The 13,901-nt window shown below is 36.7% G+C and overlaps 1 protein-coding gene across 4 annotated transcripts in view; it reads left to right on the top strand.

Moving 5' to 3' along the window:
- GABBR2 (gamma-aminobutyric acid type B receptor subunit 2) overlaps positions 1–13,901 on the top strand; it is a 487,740-nt gene that overhangs the window by 181,913 nt on the left and 291,926 nt on the right. For all 4 annotated transcript variants that reach the window (XM_009471273.2, XM_087758773.1, XM_087758782.1 and 1 more), the window contains one exon: positions 7,252–7,422. In XM_009471273.2, the coding sequence (XP_009469548.2) occupies positions 7,252–7,422 (171 nt within the window). The remainder of the gene's footprint in view (positions 1–7,251; positions 7,423–13,901) is intronic.

Genomic DNA, 13,901 nt, shown 5'->3' with positions numbered 1-13,901 from the left:
ATAACTTGACTAGTAGTAAGATCAAGTTCAGTGGTAGTTCGACTGCACATCTGGGCAAGGTGGCTTGTATAGTAAGGTTACTGTTAATCTTGAAATAGGGAATTAACATTTAACCTAAATCTTTATATTCTGTGTCTTTTAATATTTATGACAAAACATCAATTACCATTAAATTAAAAATGCAATTTAATTGTTACGCTTCAATCTATTCTCTGTCTCTGGGTTAAGGGTATGTTGTTTCACTTGTTATGTGACAGCATCTAATGCTGTCTCAAGAGTTGCAGCAGGCAAATTTTTTAACTCTTCATTATTCATTAGTTTCCATTCTGGTCCTTCCAGCTCCTGGGATCATCAAGTCATCACATGCCCACACTTGAATATTGTTATTGTTGGCACAGACTTGTCAAAGCGTTAGAGCTCCTGGCTAGACACACAAAGGAATGGTGTGTGATGTCACAAGTACGCATTGCCGCAAATTATCATCCTCCTGAGTTTCATCCTTGTTATTTTCCTATGACAAGATTCTATATGTGCAACCCTGTACCATTTTAAGAGTATTTCCTATGGAGCTTTCTGACATTCTGCCTTCTTTTTGGAAATAATTATTTGTATTTTCCTTTTTTGCAGAAAATATTGCTTCCTATCTAAGCATACATGACATGCAGTCTTTAGTGATGATGATAATAAATGATAACACTAATCGTTTGAATCAGCAGTTTATATCCTGTTTAGCAATGTTGATTTATCAGCATAATTTAGCTTTCTAGAAAAGGTACAGGAAATAGAGGTGATATCTGCCACATATAAAAAACACTCCATCAAGACTAGTTTTGCAGCAACATGGGCAGATTTAAATATCTAGGGATCATTAATAAAATACTTGTACAAGCCACAGTGCAGAAGCCTAGGAAAATTATGGTCATCTCTCTGGTGCTCAATAAGTTAATTTTTTCCATTTGCAAACATGAATCAGTTGTCTTAGCAGATGACATTTTATTATTATTATTTACCCTCTTACCTAAGGTGTGTTGTTTTGGTTTGGTTTTTTTTTTTTTCCCCCTCCAATGTATAATACTCCATGCACACAGTGTGTAGCTTTGTTTCACAGCCTTCTCCTTTGGAGAGGCAAGTGGCGAGAGTGACACCTCATTCTCAATTTGGGATTGACAAATCCAGCTGCTCTGGCACCTCCTGCCAGATGTCAGGAGCCTCCTCCTTTGAGCTGCTGGGGAGTTTGTGGTGGGAGATGCTTCCAATCCTCTAGCCACTCCACTCCACGGGCTTTGCTTTATGAAGGGAGCGCAGTTTCCTTCTTTACTAGCTTTGTGCACCTACAATAACTTTGCTAAGGGTTTCTGTTATTGATTTACTTCAGCTAATACAGTCCTTTTAAATACATGTGACTCTTAAACAGACCTGTTGCCTTAGATTAGGCTGACTGCTTACCCCAGGGATAGTTCTGTACTTTTATTTTAACCAGACTTCTGTACATTGTTACAGTGACAAAATTTAAACGTAAATGCTTCCTAGAGACAATAAAACAACCAGACACCAGAAGACCGCTTGCCATTTCTGATGGCTTCCCTTCCCTCTGGAGTTCTTGGGACTGCAGAGTGGCTTCAGCCTTCCAGCTTCCAGCCTCTGAACTTCTATATGGAACATATACACTATATATAGTGTTGTTTCCTTTTATAATTTTGTTTCAGCTCTGTAATATCCATCCTCTCTTACATAACTCCTAGTCTTTCCCATTGATTTCATTACTGTTGCATCCCGTTTTCTTAAATTAATGCTAGAGCTTATAATCTTACCATTCCTGCTTCTGTACTATTTTTTTTTTAAAGGGAATGCACTCTTACTTCCCTAAAATGGGAACATGTTGTTTTAACTTGAACGCCGTTTAGATTTATGTTCTTAGCTTAATCTACCACACCTCGTTTCAGCCTCATATGGGGTTACTTCTACTCCCCTTGTGGAGAATTCTTCCTTTCTACACTTTGTTCTAACTTTTTTTTTTTCTCACCTCTGTCTAGTGTTGCTCACAACCCTCCCATGAAACTCTGTGGATTTTCAACAAAATTAATGTTTTCCTGTTTCAAAAAGTATCATCTTTCTGGAGAAAATGTAATTTATCAAAACATATACCTGACCCCAAAACCTCCTTAATAAAATCCTTCTGTATACTTTTCAGTTTTTCTGCAAAGTCCACCAGTTCAAATTCCTTAATCTGGCCATCTGTCATATTACGCTGAAGCATTTCTCTTAATAGTTGTGTAAGAATGTCTCCTCTCCTCTCCATTATCAAATTCTACTTCCACTCTCAGTGTGAAGCCAAAGAAATTTCCTTGACTTCTGTGGAATAATGTTTGGTTGGGTTTTTTTCAATCTGAAAGTAAAATTTGTCTCACTGTCTTTTTCAATTTTGGGTAATTTTCCAACCTTTTTTTTTGAAGTACAGAACCGTCCTACATTTCATGGCCTCAAAACTCTTTACCATAGGACACTCTTTTACAACCATAGTGCTATTGGGTCCTTTCTGTATCATCCTTAATGTTTTGTTGGTTTTCTCTTTCACACCATTTCCTGAATTCTTTTGTTTTGGACCCATTCCAGAACTGTTATTTGTTGCTTCCTTTCTATTCACAGGGTAAGATAAAGCCATTAGCTGTGTTCCTGCTCTGCTTCTCCATTGCTGGCAATGAAGCACAACTGCTCTGCTCACTCTTGAGCCAGCTGTATATTTTTATTTCTAAAAAAGTAGAATCTGCACTACTACAGATCTGAGTGTAACCATACTGCAAAATGTCAGGATGACCTACAGAGTTACAATTACACAGGTGTAGTTAAATCTCACTAACTAAATCTGATTTCCAGATACGTGGATCACAGGCTTGAAATCCGGGCTCTGAGGAAGTTGGTGGAAGTTTTGGCAGTGACTTCGGTGGGGTTGGGACTTTGTCTGAAATACTAGCTTGCAGTCAGCCTTTATGGCCCTCTCTAGTTAGCTGTGCTTTTGCTTCCACGTGGTCTGTGGGATATATGACAGGGAGGATGCCACAGTGGCTAAAAAAGCTAAACATTGTCGAAGTAAATCAGCTTCAGGTAATGTACTTGAAAGTCCTTTTACACTGATTCCTTTCATACTGACTCCCGACTTGAATGATTTCGAAGGTATTAACATTATTGTTTTTCTTTAACATGTGCAGAAAAAACACATTCTGATGAAACTCTGCTAACTATGAGCCATTTATATAATGATCACACAAGCAATAGGAATAATTTAAAAAGTCAGAAAGAGTGCATTTTAGCTGTTAAAAAAAGTCATTTTAGAATTTGGGCAGACTTAATTGTGATATTAAGGCAGCAAAATTTTTACTGAATTATGGCTTTTATGAAGAAATAAACATTTGTTTTTCAATACCTTGGCCTATTTGGTTCTCAGTGGGTACTATGGCTAATATTCTTACTTGAATGGTAAATGTTATGTTCTTTTCCATTTAAAAGTTTTAAACTCTGTTTCATCTCGGAAATCTCCATCTGACTCATAGCTTATATATGTTTCCCTACATACACTCATTTTAAGTTCAGCAGCAGTTGCTCACAAATTGTATCAAATTGTAAGCAGATATTCTAAAGAAAGATTTCTCAGGGATGACCTGAGAAGTAGCTTTAGTTTTTCTGACAGTATTCAAACTGGTATACATATTATAAATACATGGATGTTTTTTCTCTAGATCTACATACACATATGCACAGTCTGTGTATGCACACACACAAAGACCACACACACAATTATGATATATCACCTTGTATGTCCACTGTGTCCTCCATTTTATGGCAATTTGAAAAAAACTTTTTGTCCTGCCTTTCATCTCTTCTTGAAGTTTGGCTTTTGGCCATCACTTTTTAGCAGTTGTGTAAAATTATTTTCTGTGAAAGAATGACATCATACACCCCACAGGCATTTATTGCTGAGTTATAATCCCGCTTATAACTTTTTTACCTCTCACTCTTCCTCTACACAGAGAGGCAGCTATGTAACACCTGTAACAATTTTTTTTTAGCAATGCATGAATATGTATGTGCTGAAAATACAGTAATGTGAAAAATAGTACCTTTTTGGTTTGCAAAAAGTTATATGAGCAGTAGGATTGCCACTCATCCGGATTTTTACTAAATAACTAAAAGTTAGAAGAAGAAATTTCTGTAATAAAAAGCAGAATCGGATCTCTCTGACTTTCAGTCATGTAGAATGAAGTGAAGCAACTATGAAAAGTTTGCCTTTCAACCAGGTTTAAATTTCAAATCAGCCATGAACAAACAACTTTAGCCCTAAAATACAGAGGATTTATGTTCAATTAACAAGGGCTTTACCACCTCAATGCATGTGTGGGTGGACTGTGTTGTGATCTTATTTGTTTTATCACATAGGTTAAAGTTTTTGTTATGAATATTTTACTGATATTTCTATATAGCCATGCTATATCACATACTTTTCCAGTAAGTCTACATTGTGTCAATTTATTTATTAACATGATCTTTTCATTACCACTTTTTAAAACATAATGAGTTTTTTCTTCTTCCTTTTCCTTCTTTGTCCCTCTCAAAGCAGAATATTGAGTACTGGTGATAGTAGGGTTAAATTCATTGCATGTCCTTGAACTCTCATATGGACGATTTTGTGAAAGGTTAAATATTTTCAATGACTTAACTTTTTTGAAAAAGAAGAAAAAAAAAAAAAAGGACAGACATAAATATTTCAGGTTATTTGTCGATCTTTCATGAGTGTTTCATTAAAATGGCAAAGTGATGCAGAATGAGACCAACCATGGTATATGGGATGCTTGAAAGAAAGGCCTCTGAAGATGTCCTACATTCCAAGAATTGTTTGAGCATGAAACTTCAAATTTTATATTTTAATAAAACCTTTCTTGAAAAAGAAAATGAAGAGGAATATTCTTTTGTAATTCAGGTGTCATTAGTATTACACATAAACCTGGATTCATCTCATCTCACTTTACATGGCTGAGAAATCTAAGTTATGAGTCGTATTCATCTTTCTTTAATCAATGAAGGGAGGCAAGGTTTTGCTTCATTTTTTCCCAAGGAAATCTGGGCAATTAGGATACTAATTTAGGCACTTTAAGTCACTAAAATGTCAAAGGCTGGATCTGAATTGCCTTGCTTATATCACAGATCTTTGCCCTAAAGCCAGCTCACAGCTCTAGAGATGCTCCTCATTACTAAGGCTTTTTGTAGTTTTGATCAGAAAAATTTACTGTTCAATCTGTGAACCTGAGTTAGGTGAACCTTGCCTATTGCTTGTCACTACTGTTACTTCAGCATTGCTCTTTATTTCTTTTTCTTAAGGATCAATCAAATTACATTCGATCCAAAGCCATAATAACTTGAAAAGCAAGTCCTTTACCGTCACCAGGCTGCAAGCAGCCAGGCTGCTGAGAGGCATTCCTTTTCATCCTGGATTTCTAAAGTCAAATTTTCTCTCTTTTTCAGGCAGAGATAGAGGTCCTTATTTCCACTTTCATTATGCAGTGGATGCATGATGTTCTGTGTTTTAAGGCTAGATAGAAAAGCTGGCTAGGTCTACCTGGCAGACCTTCATTCTTTTTCCCTTGAAATCAGCTCTTCACAAACTCACTGCTGATTACTAAATGTTATGAAGTTCTAAGTGAGCCAACCAGTATGGTTTTGGAAAATCAAGACCACAATAGCACATTACCTCATAGTGTACTTTTTTCATAAAATCTAAGAAAAAAGCAGTTGGTATATTAAAAATATTTTACCTTAGAATTACATGGCAGTAGAAGGTCTTAAAAAAATCTCCTCTAGCTAATGACTGGTGAAGAGAAAGAATGTTCTCTTTTTGAATGGTAGAGTGTAAACTGTCCAGTTATGCACACTTTAAGTTGTTTGGATTTCAGTGGTTTTAATTAAGAAGATAAACTGTTTTCAGGTTTAGGAGGTTATAACAATGTAATATGTTCTTTGTGAGTCTAAAATCAGACAGAGAAGGAGTTCTTTGCTGGGCTAAATCTAGATTTTATAAACATGAAGAAAAAGTTAGAGCTGTTATTTCAGATTAGAATTGTCTATTCTGAATTTCAAAAGAGGTTCTCTAGCCCAGATGTACTGAATGCTTGATTGAAGAAAGTGTAAACTTAATACTACAGTTGGAAGTACTTATATAGGCTTGAATTCACCTATACTCCCTGACTCTATTGATTTTGAAAGACTTAACAAAACTGTATTAAGGAGCCTATTTTTTGACAGTCACACCAATTTACATTAAATCAGTACTTTAAAAAACCCTCAACTGCTATGTATGGCTGAAAAAAAAAACTTGAGAAGCACATTCCTAGCAACCTAAAAAATACTGGAGGAAATAACCACAAGTAACTTCGGAATAGGAGCATTTTCAGAAAGTGAATATGCAAGCATTCCCTTCATAACACTGCCTGAAAATCATTCACAAAATATAGAATAGAATACACAAAAATATGTTGCCTTTAACTTGGGCAGGAGAATTCAGTGAAGTTTCCTGATTTTTTTTTTTTGGTGTTAACAGGTTTCCTCTTTTCTCTTGTTATAAGCACTCTCAAACCATTTACAAATTCTGGTGTTTTCAGATGTGTAGAATTAGCTACTGAGTTCCCTTTGATAACACAGATCACAAGGGGCTGCTTCAGTGGGGGAAGCTGGGAGCCAGGTAAACTTCTGAGCTGCAGCCTTGGCTGCCATAATTATTCCCATTGTTTCTGATAACTTTTCTATTACCTGAAGATAGGAAGAGGTACTACTCGAGGTTCACTCTCTAATTCAAAGCTATATAAGAGTTTGAAAATATCCTTTTGCAACAATTCTCATCCTTTATGAAGAGAATGTAGAAGGAAGTTAATGGGGAATTCATCATAGAGTTTTACTCCCTTAGAGCTTCTTGCTCTGTACAATGTGTAAAATACATGATCTGAAACAGGATTTTTACACCATCGACTTTGAAGATTCATTTAATTTTGTAGCAGGTGGTTTATAGAACTAAAGTATTTCAAAAATCCCTTTAAAAGTAAATGAGTAAATGGTGTTGGTAGGACTTCCAAGCTGTATGATGACGAAAATTCTTGACATGACCACAAATGCGTGGATTGTTGCACTGAGAAGAGCAAAGTTTTTCTTCTGGATGCTTGATGACTTATGGTGACTTTCATTTTTTTGTTGTTTGATTTTTTTTTTCAGCTTTCATTTGCAGCAACAACCCCGGAGTTGGCTGATAAGAAAAAATATCCATATTTCTTCCGGACAGTGCCATCTGATAATGCAGTGAATCCAGCAATTTTGAAGTTACTCAAATATTATCAGTGGAAGAGAGTTGGAACTTTAACCCAGGATGTACAAAGGTTCTCTGAGGTAAGATTTGCATAATTTCCAGTACATGAGGAGAGTTACTAATATCAGACTTATAAGGAGCTACTTCCTCCATTAATAGCAATTAAGTAAAAAGAAACAGACCCACTGTTTCATCCTGTTTGGCTTTGTCTTACTAGGTTACATTTGCTGTACTGAATAAACTTTATTCCCTTCTGGGGTTTATTTGACTGTCTATAGTAAAAACTACCTATGCTTTCCCTTGACTGTTTTTTACACCAAGATCATTGCACCCAAATGCAAAAAAAACACGTTTGGTTTTTTTTTTTTTACTTGTCTAAGCGTATGATCTTGAAACAGGCTTGTATCCTGACATTGGTTCACTTAAAAGAGAGAATAAATCTAATTTCACTATGTTCCTTTTGTGCTCTGATTTACTATAAGCATCAGTCTGAACACTGAAGGACAAGATCTGGTAAGTCTAGACTGAAAATACTGGAGGAGCTTACTGAGACAGAAATGACTGAAGCCTCCAGAACTGATAAGATCGCATGCTATGCACCCTCCAAATCTTCTGAGTTTCACCCTGAGCAACATTTTGGTCATAGAAATTGCAATAAAGTACGGGGCAAGTGCCTTAAGCATGGTGTTAACAATAGTTAAAAGAAAACATCCTATAAGTAATTAATCAGAGTACAACAAGGGAAAGAGTTGGCCCATTATTTGACAGAGAGGCAAAACTAATAGAGGCACACCAGTTTTGTGGTTGGGGTTTTTTTTCCTTCCTCGGCATTCATTAAAAATAAGGCTGACTGTGTTCTGAAGACTAGCATAATTAAAACTGGTGAAGGGGGGTAAGAACAGGTTAGAGTCTGCTTAGATGAGTCAGATATTTTCAAATTTTCTAGCACAATTAATTCACTATGGAGTACTTAAGAAATCTTAGAGTATTCCTTTATGAGCTTTGAGAATTAAAGGATAAAAAGTAAGTGAATTGTAGGGGGAGGGAAGAAATCTTTGTGTCTGTCTTTCCAAAAACCACATAAAGACCCAGGGAATTATAGACCAGTCAGGCTAAATTTAATTCCTGGAAGGACACTTGAACAGATAATCTATTTGGAATCACCCAGAAGATAAAAAGATGCTAAACAATGGCTAAAATGGATTTGACAAGAATAAATCATGTAAAGCAATCTAATTTCCCTCTATGACAAGATAACAGGTCTCGAGGAGATGGGGTAGGTGATAAGTGTGATGTTTTATGACTTATAAAAATGTTAAAGGTGTTCCTAAAGAAAAGTAGGGAAACTTGATCTTGAGGAAGATACTGTAAGAGCAGTCTCTAACCAATATTCCTGCCACCAAGGTTAATTGACATCAGATCAGTTGAATATTTCTTTTTAAAACAAATGCTGAAGCAAAAAGTCACCAAAAAGTATGATATGTTTTATCTTTCTCTGGCTTGGAATTATAATTTCAAAGAGTAGTTATCAGTGCTTCACCGTCAAACAAGAAGGATGGGATTCTGTCAAGTGGTTTTCTCTAGAAAGAGATAAGGTTTTCTCTAGATAGTGGGATAGAGAAAATTTTTATTAAATCTGCAGTTGATACCAACTTGGGAAAAGCTGCAAGCACTTTGCAGAGGACAGGATTAGGTTTCAGAATGATCTTGACAAGCAGAGAAAGGTTTTAAAATAAATAACATGTAAGTGTAAAAGTGCAAAATGGCTACGTAGGCAGCAGATCTCCAGAGAAAGATACAGGAAGCAATACAATGAACCACAAACTGGGTAAGGGTCAAGAAGGTCAAATTGCTTGACCTACTGTAAAAAGGAAGGAAACATCTCTCATTTCACCACCCCGATGTAATGCAATATTGAAACTTAGGACACACAGAGTAAACTTCAACACTACTTAGTGCTCATTAGATGTAAGTTGGAGCATCAGGTCTAGTATTGTCTTCAAGAAGGCAGTAGATCAGAGATGTCTATAAAAAGTTCAATAATCTAGAAACATGGAAACATGTTTTATGAGAAAGATTAAAAGTGGAAAACAGTAGAATAGCCTGGGTAGGTTGCTGAACTTTCATTGTGGAGGATTTGTTAAGATAAGACTAAACAAACACAACATAAGGATTCTTGGTCTTCCTTTGGGACAGAGGGATGGACTTCATGTATGTCAGGGTCTCTTAAGAAATGATAAAATTGCAGCTTTCAAGGGTTTGCTAGAGTGCTGCACTTGAATTCAAAGTCTTTCCATTCCTCTTGAAAGGTAAGCAACAACCTTCTGTGTCAGAATGCAAACTCAATTTAGTGTGATTCATTAAAGCCTTCAGGTAATGAAAGATCCAGTTAAAGCTCTCTTGAATTCAGGTGATTTTTATAGAGCATGTTGAGTCCCAAGTCTTTGAAATTATTAGAGCTCTATCCTTTCTTTTTCAGCTCCTTGCAGAGTTTCTCCCTTCCCTGTGCAGACAGTGAAAGCACAGGAAAAACTGGAGGAAATAATTAATTGGCTGTCCGGGAGCAGTGAGGGATGGGAGCCACCAGCAATAGAGGGGGAGAACATGTGATGGCCAGGCAGAGCCCAGCCCCACTGCAAGGGAGGAGGGCAGGCCCAGAGGTTGAGGCCAGGCTCAGCCAAGGGTGCAGACCATCAGGCAAGTAAGTCCATGGCAAAGAGGCAGGTCCAAGGCCAAGCTGGGAAGTCAGTCCACAGGTCAGGGTCAGCTCTAGTGATTGCTGGGCAGGTCCGTGGCAGGAGACTGAAGACACAGGACTAAAGATGTGTGTGGAGGTCCCAGAGGAGGAACCATTAAGGTCTGTTAGTGACCTCTAGGTGCTGGTATAAGTCTATACATCCACCGAAACCATAATTTTCCCTCTAAAGGAACATCAGGCAAAATTATCCTTCTAACATTTTTTGAAAGTGACAAAATTGTTTAATAGCATCTAAAACTTATCTCTTTGTTGTAAAATGCCACTGAGTTTAGGATGTGATTCTTCTTTCCTATCCTGAAAATGCATTACAAGCCACTAGACCAGAACTAACTGAATGTTATCTCTGTTTACTCTCAAATAAAATAAGCAGAAATAAATTAATGGGGTCTTTAGAGAAGCCTGCGTAGTAGCTCAGGTGGTGTTACTCTTAGTAGGAAGAGAGAGCAATGCTCTCTCTCATTTTTCCATCTTGTGCTGGTTTTGGCTGGGATAGAGTTAATTTTCTTCATAGTAGCTAGTATGGGAAAGACTGTATCAGTTTGACAGATGTCCTTTTTTTTTTTTTTTTTTAATCTAGAAAAATTTGCATGTCTACATTTCCTCCAGTTGTCCTTCTCCCTAAACACATTACCTTGCCTTGTAATGAGGCAGTTGTCTCAATTGCTTAGATCATCAATCTTACTCCAATTTATCTTTGGAGGCCGAAATTACAAAGGATCTCTTGCTTCTCTTTTAGCCATTTACCTTTGGAACCCTTCCTGCAGAGACTTTGCATTATCACCCATTTCCTTTTACTTGGTGGAAAAACTTCTTATAAACAAATGTTATATCTTCCTTATTCTCCGGGTCACATAGAGAGACAAAAGGCAGGTAGAGAGAATGGAGAAGTTTACGCCAGCATGCTTTCAGTTCTTGAAGCGCATGGGCAATATCTATATATCTGATACTGCTAGCGTGCCTTGAGGCTCCCTTTCTTGGCATTGCTTGGATCCCAAGGATGATGACTTTTCAAGTGACCTGAATTCTATGGCTGCCAATAGCACCGCTCACTATTAGTATCCTTTGTAAGTTATTCAGGTCTGTTTGTACAAATAGAAATGTCGCTTCCATTGGATTAATATTTAAATTATGTAAGTTGTCTTGGTATAAGGGTAATGTACAAACTTCATCAGTTCTATTACTTAACTAGGACAAGTTCATACCCACTGTGCTTCTGTGTCCTAGATTTTGTGGATTGCTGCCCTGTTCTCATCCTCTGGGAGAAGATTCTGTTTCAAAAATTAATAATTCTGTGGCAAAGCTTTATAAATGAGGTTACAAAATATTTTCAGGATTTTCAGCTTTAAGTGTTTGCTATGGTATATAATCATAGGATAATTTAGGTTGGAAGAGACCTCGGGAGGTTGTCTGGTCCAACCTGTTGCTTAAAGCAAAGTTAGCTTTAATGTTTATCATCCCTGAAGAATTATAGCTGTTGCACACACAATTCTCAGAAAAGTCCTGACCCTGTCCTCTTTCCAATTCCCAGATGAGCTTTCAGCTGATTGGAGATTATGCAGCAATTGGTGCCTCCAGTTTTGCTGCTGTCTAGTACTACCTTTTGGGGATTGTATTTTGAATTAGGCAAACCAAGCGATACTCCTGTGGTCTGTGTTTGCTGTGTTTCATGTTTTGGCTTTGAAGGTTCATGAGAATGAATTCATTCTTAGCCATCAATGACTCAAAATTGTTGAGAGCCACCAGTATTGTAGAAGATGTAAAGGCTTCAGAATATGTCTGTGAAAGAGAAAAAAATGTGTAATCATGTACTTGTTTTCAGGTAATCTGTATTTGCTAATCAGTAATTCTAGTTTATCTTATTCAGTATTTTACTGTTCTTTCCTGCCTATCAGTCATTTTATTTATATGCATTTTTTGGTTCATAGTATGTTTCAAACTGAAAGTTGGCACTTGATTGCACTAAGAGGGATTCTGGCTTCCTTGTTTTGTGATAGGACACATCCTCCAGATGGTCTTCATTTGTTTCTTTTTGCTCCTCTGTCATGCTAAAATTCAGTGAAGCTGCATTTTACCTTCACATTTGGTAGCATATTCATGATATTTCTAGATTTTTTAAAATATATATTTCCCTCCCACTGAGTATCTTGTCTGGGATTGTTTTTAAAACAAGTTAAATTCTGATCGTCTCAAGTGACTCTTTGTTTTTCTCTACTTCTTAATAGTCATATCTTTACGTGGTTTCTCTGCTTCTTTCTGGAAATATTGAGAACTCCTAATGTAATTTTATCAGTGTAGGTGGCATTTCAAAAAGACAGAAGAAATGAGAAGTGTGCAGTAAGCTAATGAAATAGATTAACAATATGAAAAATAACAGATAAAATATTTTCACTTGTGACTCTATCACAATCTTCATTGAGTTTAATAACCTAAAAATACCTTGGTGACAAAAACTAAAGAGAAACATCCCCTGTAAGTGGACAAAATAGTACTTTTTTGGCTGACATGATTAACACTCTTAGGATTTCTTAAGGTTGTGCTGCAGTTTGTACAGTGACATCCACTTCAAAAATCAGTGGGTCGTCAGGGTCCATTTTACCTAAATTGAAAGCATTTAGCATCCATAAATGCCAAGTCTCACCCCAGGAAATATAATACTGGAAAAAAGAAAATCTTTCCAAAGAAAAGCAGCTATTCCTGTAGAAAAAGCAAGGTAGAAGTCTTATTAATGTAGAAGTTTGTTTATTGTAGCCTTGCTCTCTCACTGTAGAGCCTGCAAACTAGGATCTGAGTTAGTGGTCAGTTCTGATAAGAATTCATTGGATAAGCAGATGCAATGAGACAGTTACTGAGGGACTGAGAGGGATTAGGCAGGGAAAAGAAATGAGATGTCTGGTGACCTTTCAAATTTCAGCCAGAAAGCAAGCTTGAGACACCAGTTTTTGGTGGCTGTAGGTATACGTTGTGCAGACTTCAAGGTGTGATTGCACTCTTTGATTTCTCAGGCCTGCCTTCTGAGGAAAGACAGAAGAGCAGAGCATTCCACTCTCCATCACAGTTGCCAAGAGGTTTTAGGGCAGCAAGAAAAATATTACTTTTTTTCAAGAATGAGCTTGGAAGCATCAAATTTAAGAGATAACGGCAATGTTTAAGCTGGAAGCTCTGAATAGTACCCAGTGATTTCATCCTAGAAGGAGCCCTGTATCTTCAACTTTGAGAGCAGAAAAGTAGAAAAGAAAGGGAGAAGATAGGAGATGTGAGACAGAAAACATGGAAAAAGCATGGAAAGAAGAAAATGAGAGCAGGAAAACTGAGACATTATAAATGTCTCAAACTATCTCTTCCTCCTGTTTCTTATTTTTTCAAGGTGTCGTGTCTTCCTCATTTATTCTGTCCATCTTTTTGTTTGTTTTCTGCATAATTTCTTCTTTCCACAAAGTTTTTCAGATTCCTTTTACTCATTCATATTTTTATCCCTAAAGAAAAAGAAAAGATCTCTGTCTGCTATGTCTTTCCTTTCCTTGTTCCACCCAGGAATTTCTCCCATCGCCATGTGCTCACCTGCTTTTGGGGAAGGAGCAATCTTATCCTAACATAGATTGCTATAGTTGGGACAAAATAAAGAGATAACTTCAATAATAGTCAATAATATTTATAAAGCCTACTGGAAATAAAATAAATTGTTAGGCCTTCTTTGTAATACTAATATGAAATTTTTGAGGCAAACGTCTTTTTTTTTTTTTTTTTTCATTGTTACTGGACAGTTATTCACATAGACTGTTCTTGTGTTTGGAGGATGCTTGA

The sequence above is a fragment of the Nipponia nippon genome, unplaced genomic scaffold (assembly GCF_047370975.1).
Source record: "Nipponia nippon isolate SJK-2023a ecotype South Korea unplaced genomic scaffold, ASM4737097v1 scaffold_1, whole genome shotgun sequence".
Lineage (NCBI taxonomy): Eukaryota > Metazoa > Chordata > Aves > Pelecaniformes > Threskiornithidae > Nipponia > Nipponia nippon.
This window is presented reverse-complemented; position numbering and strand designations above follow the sequence as displayed.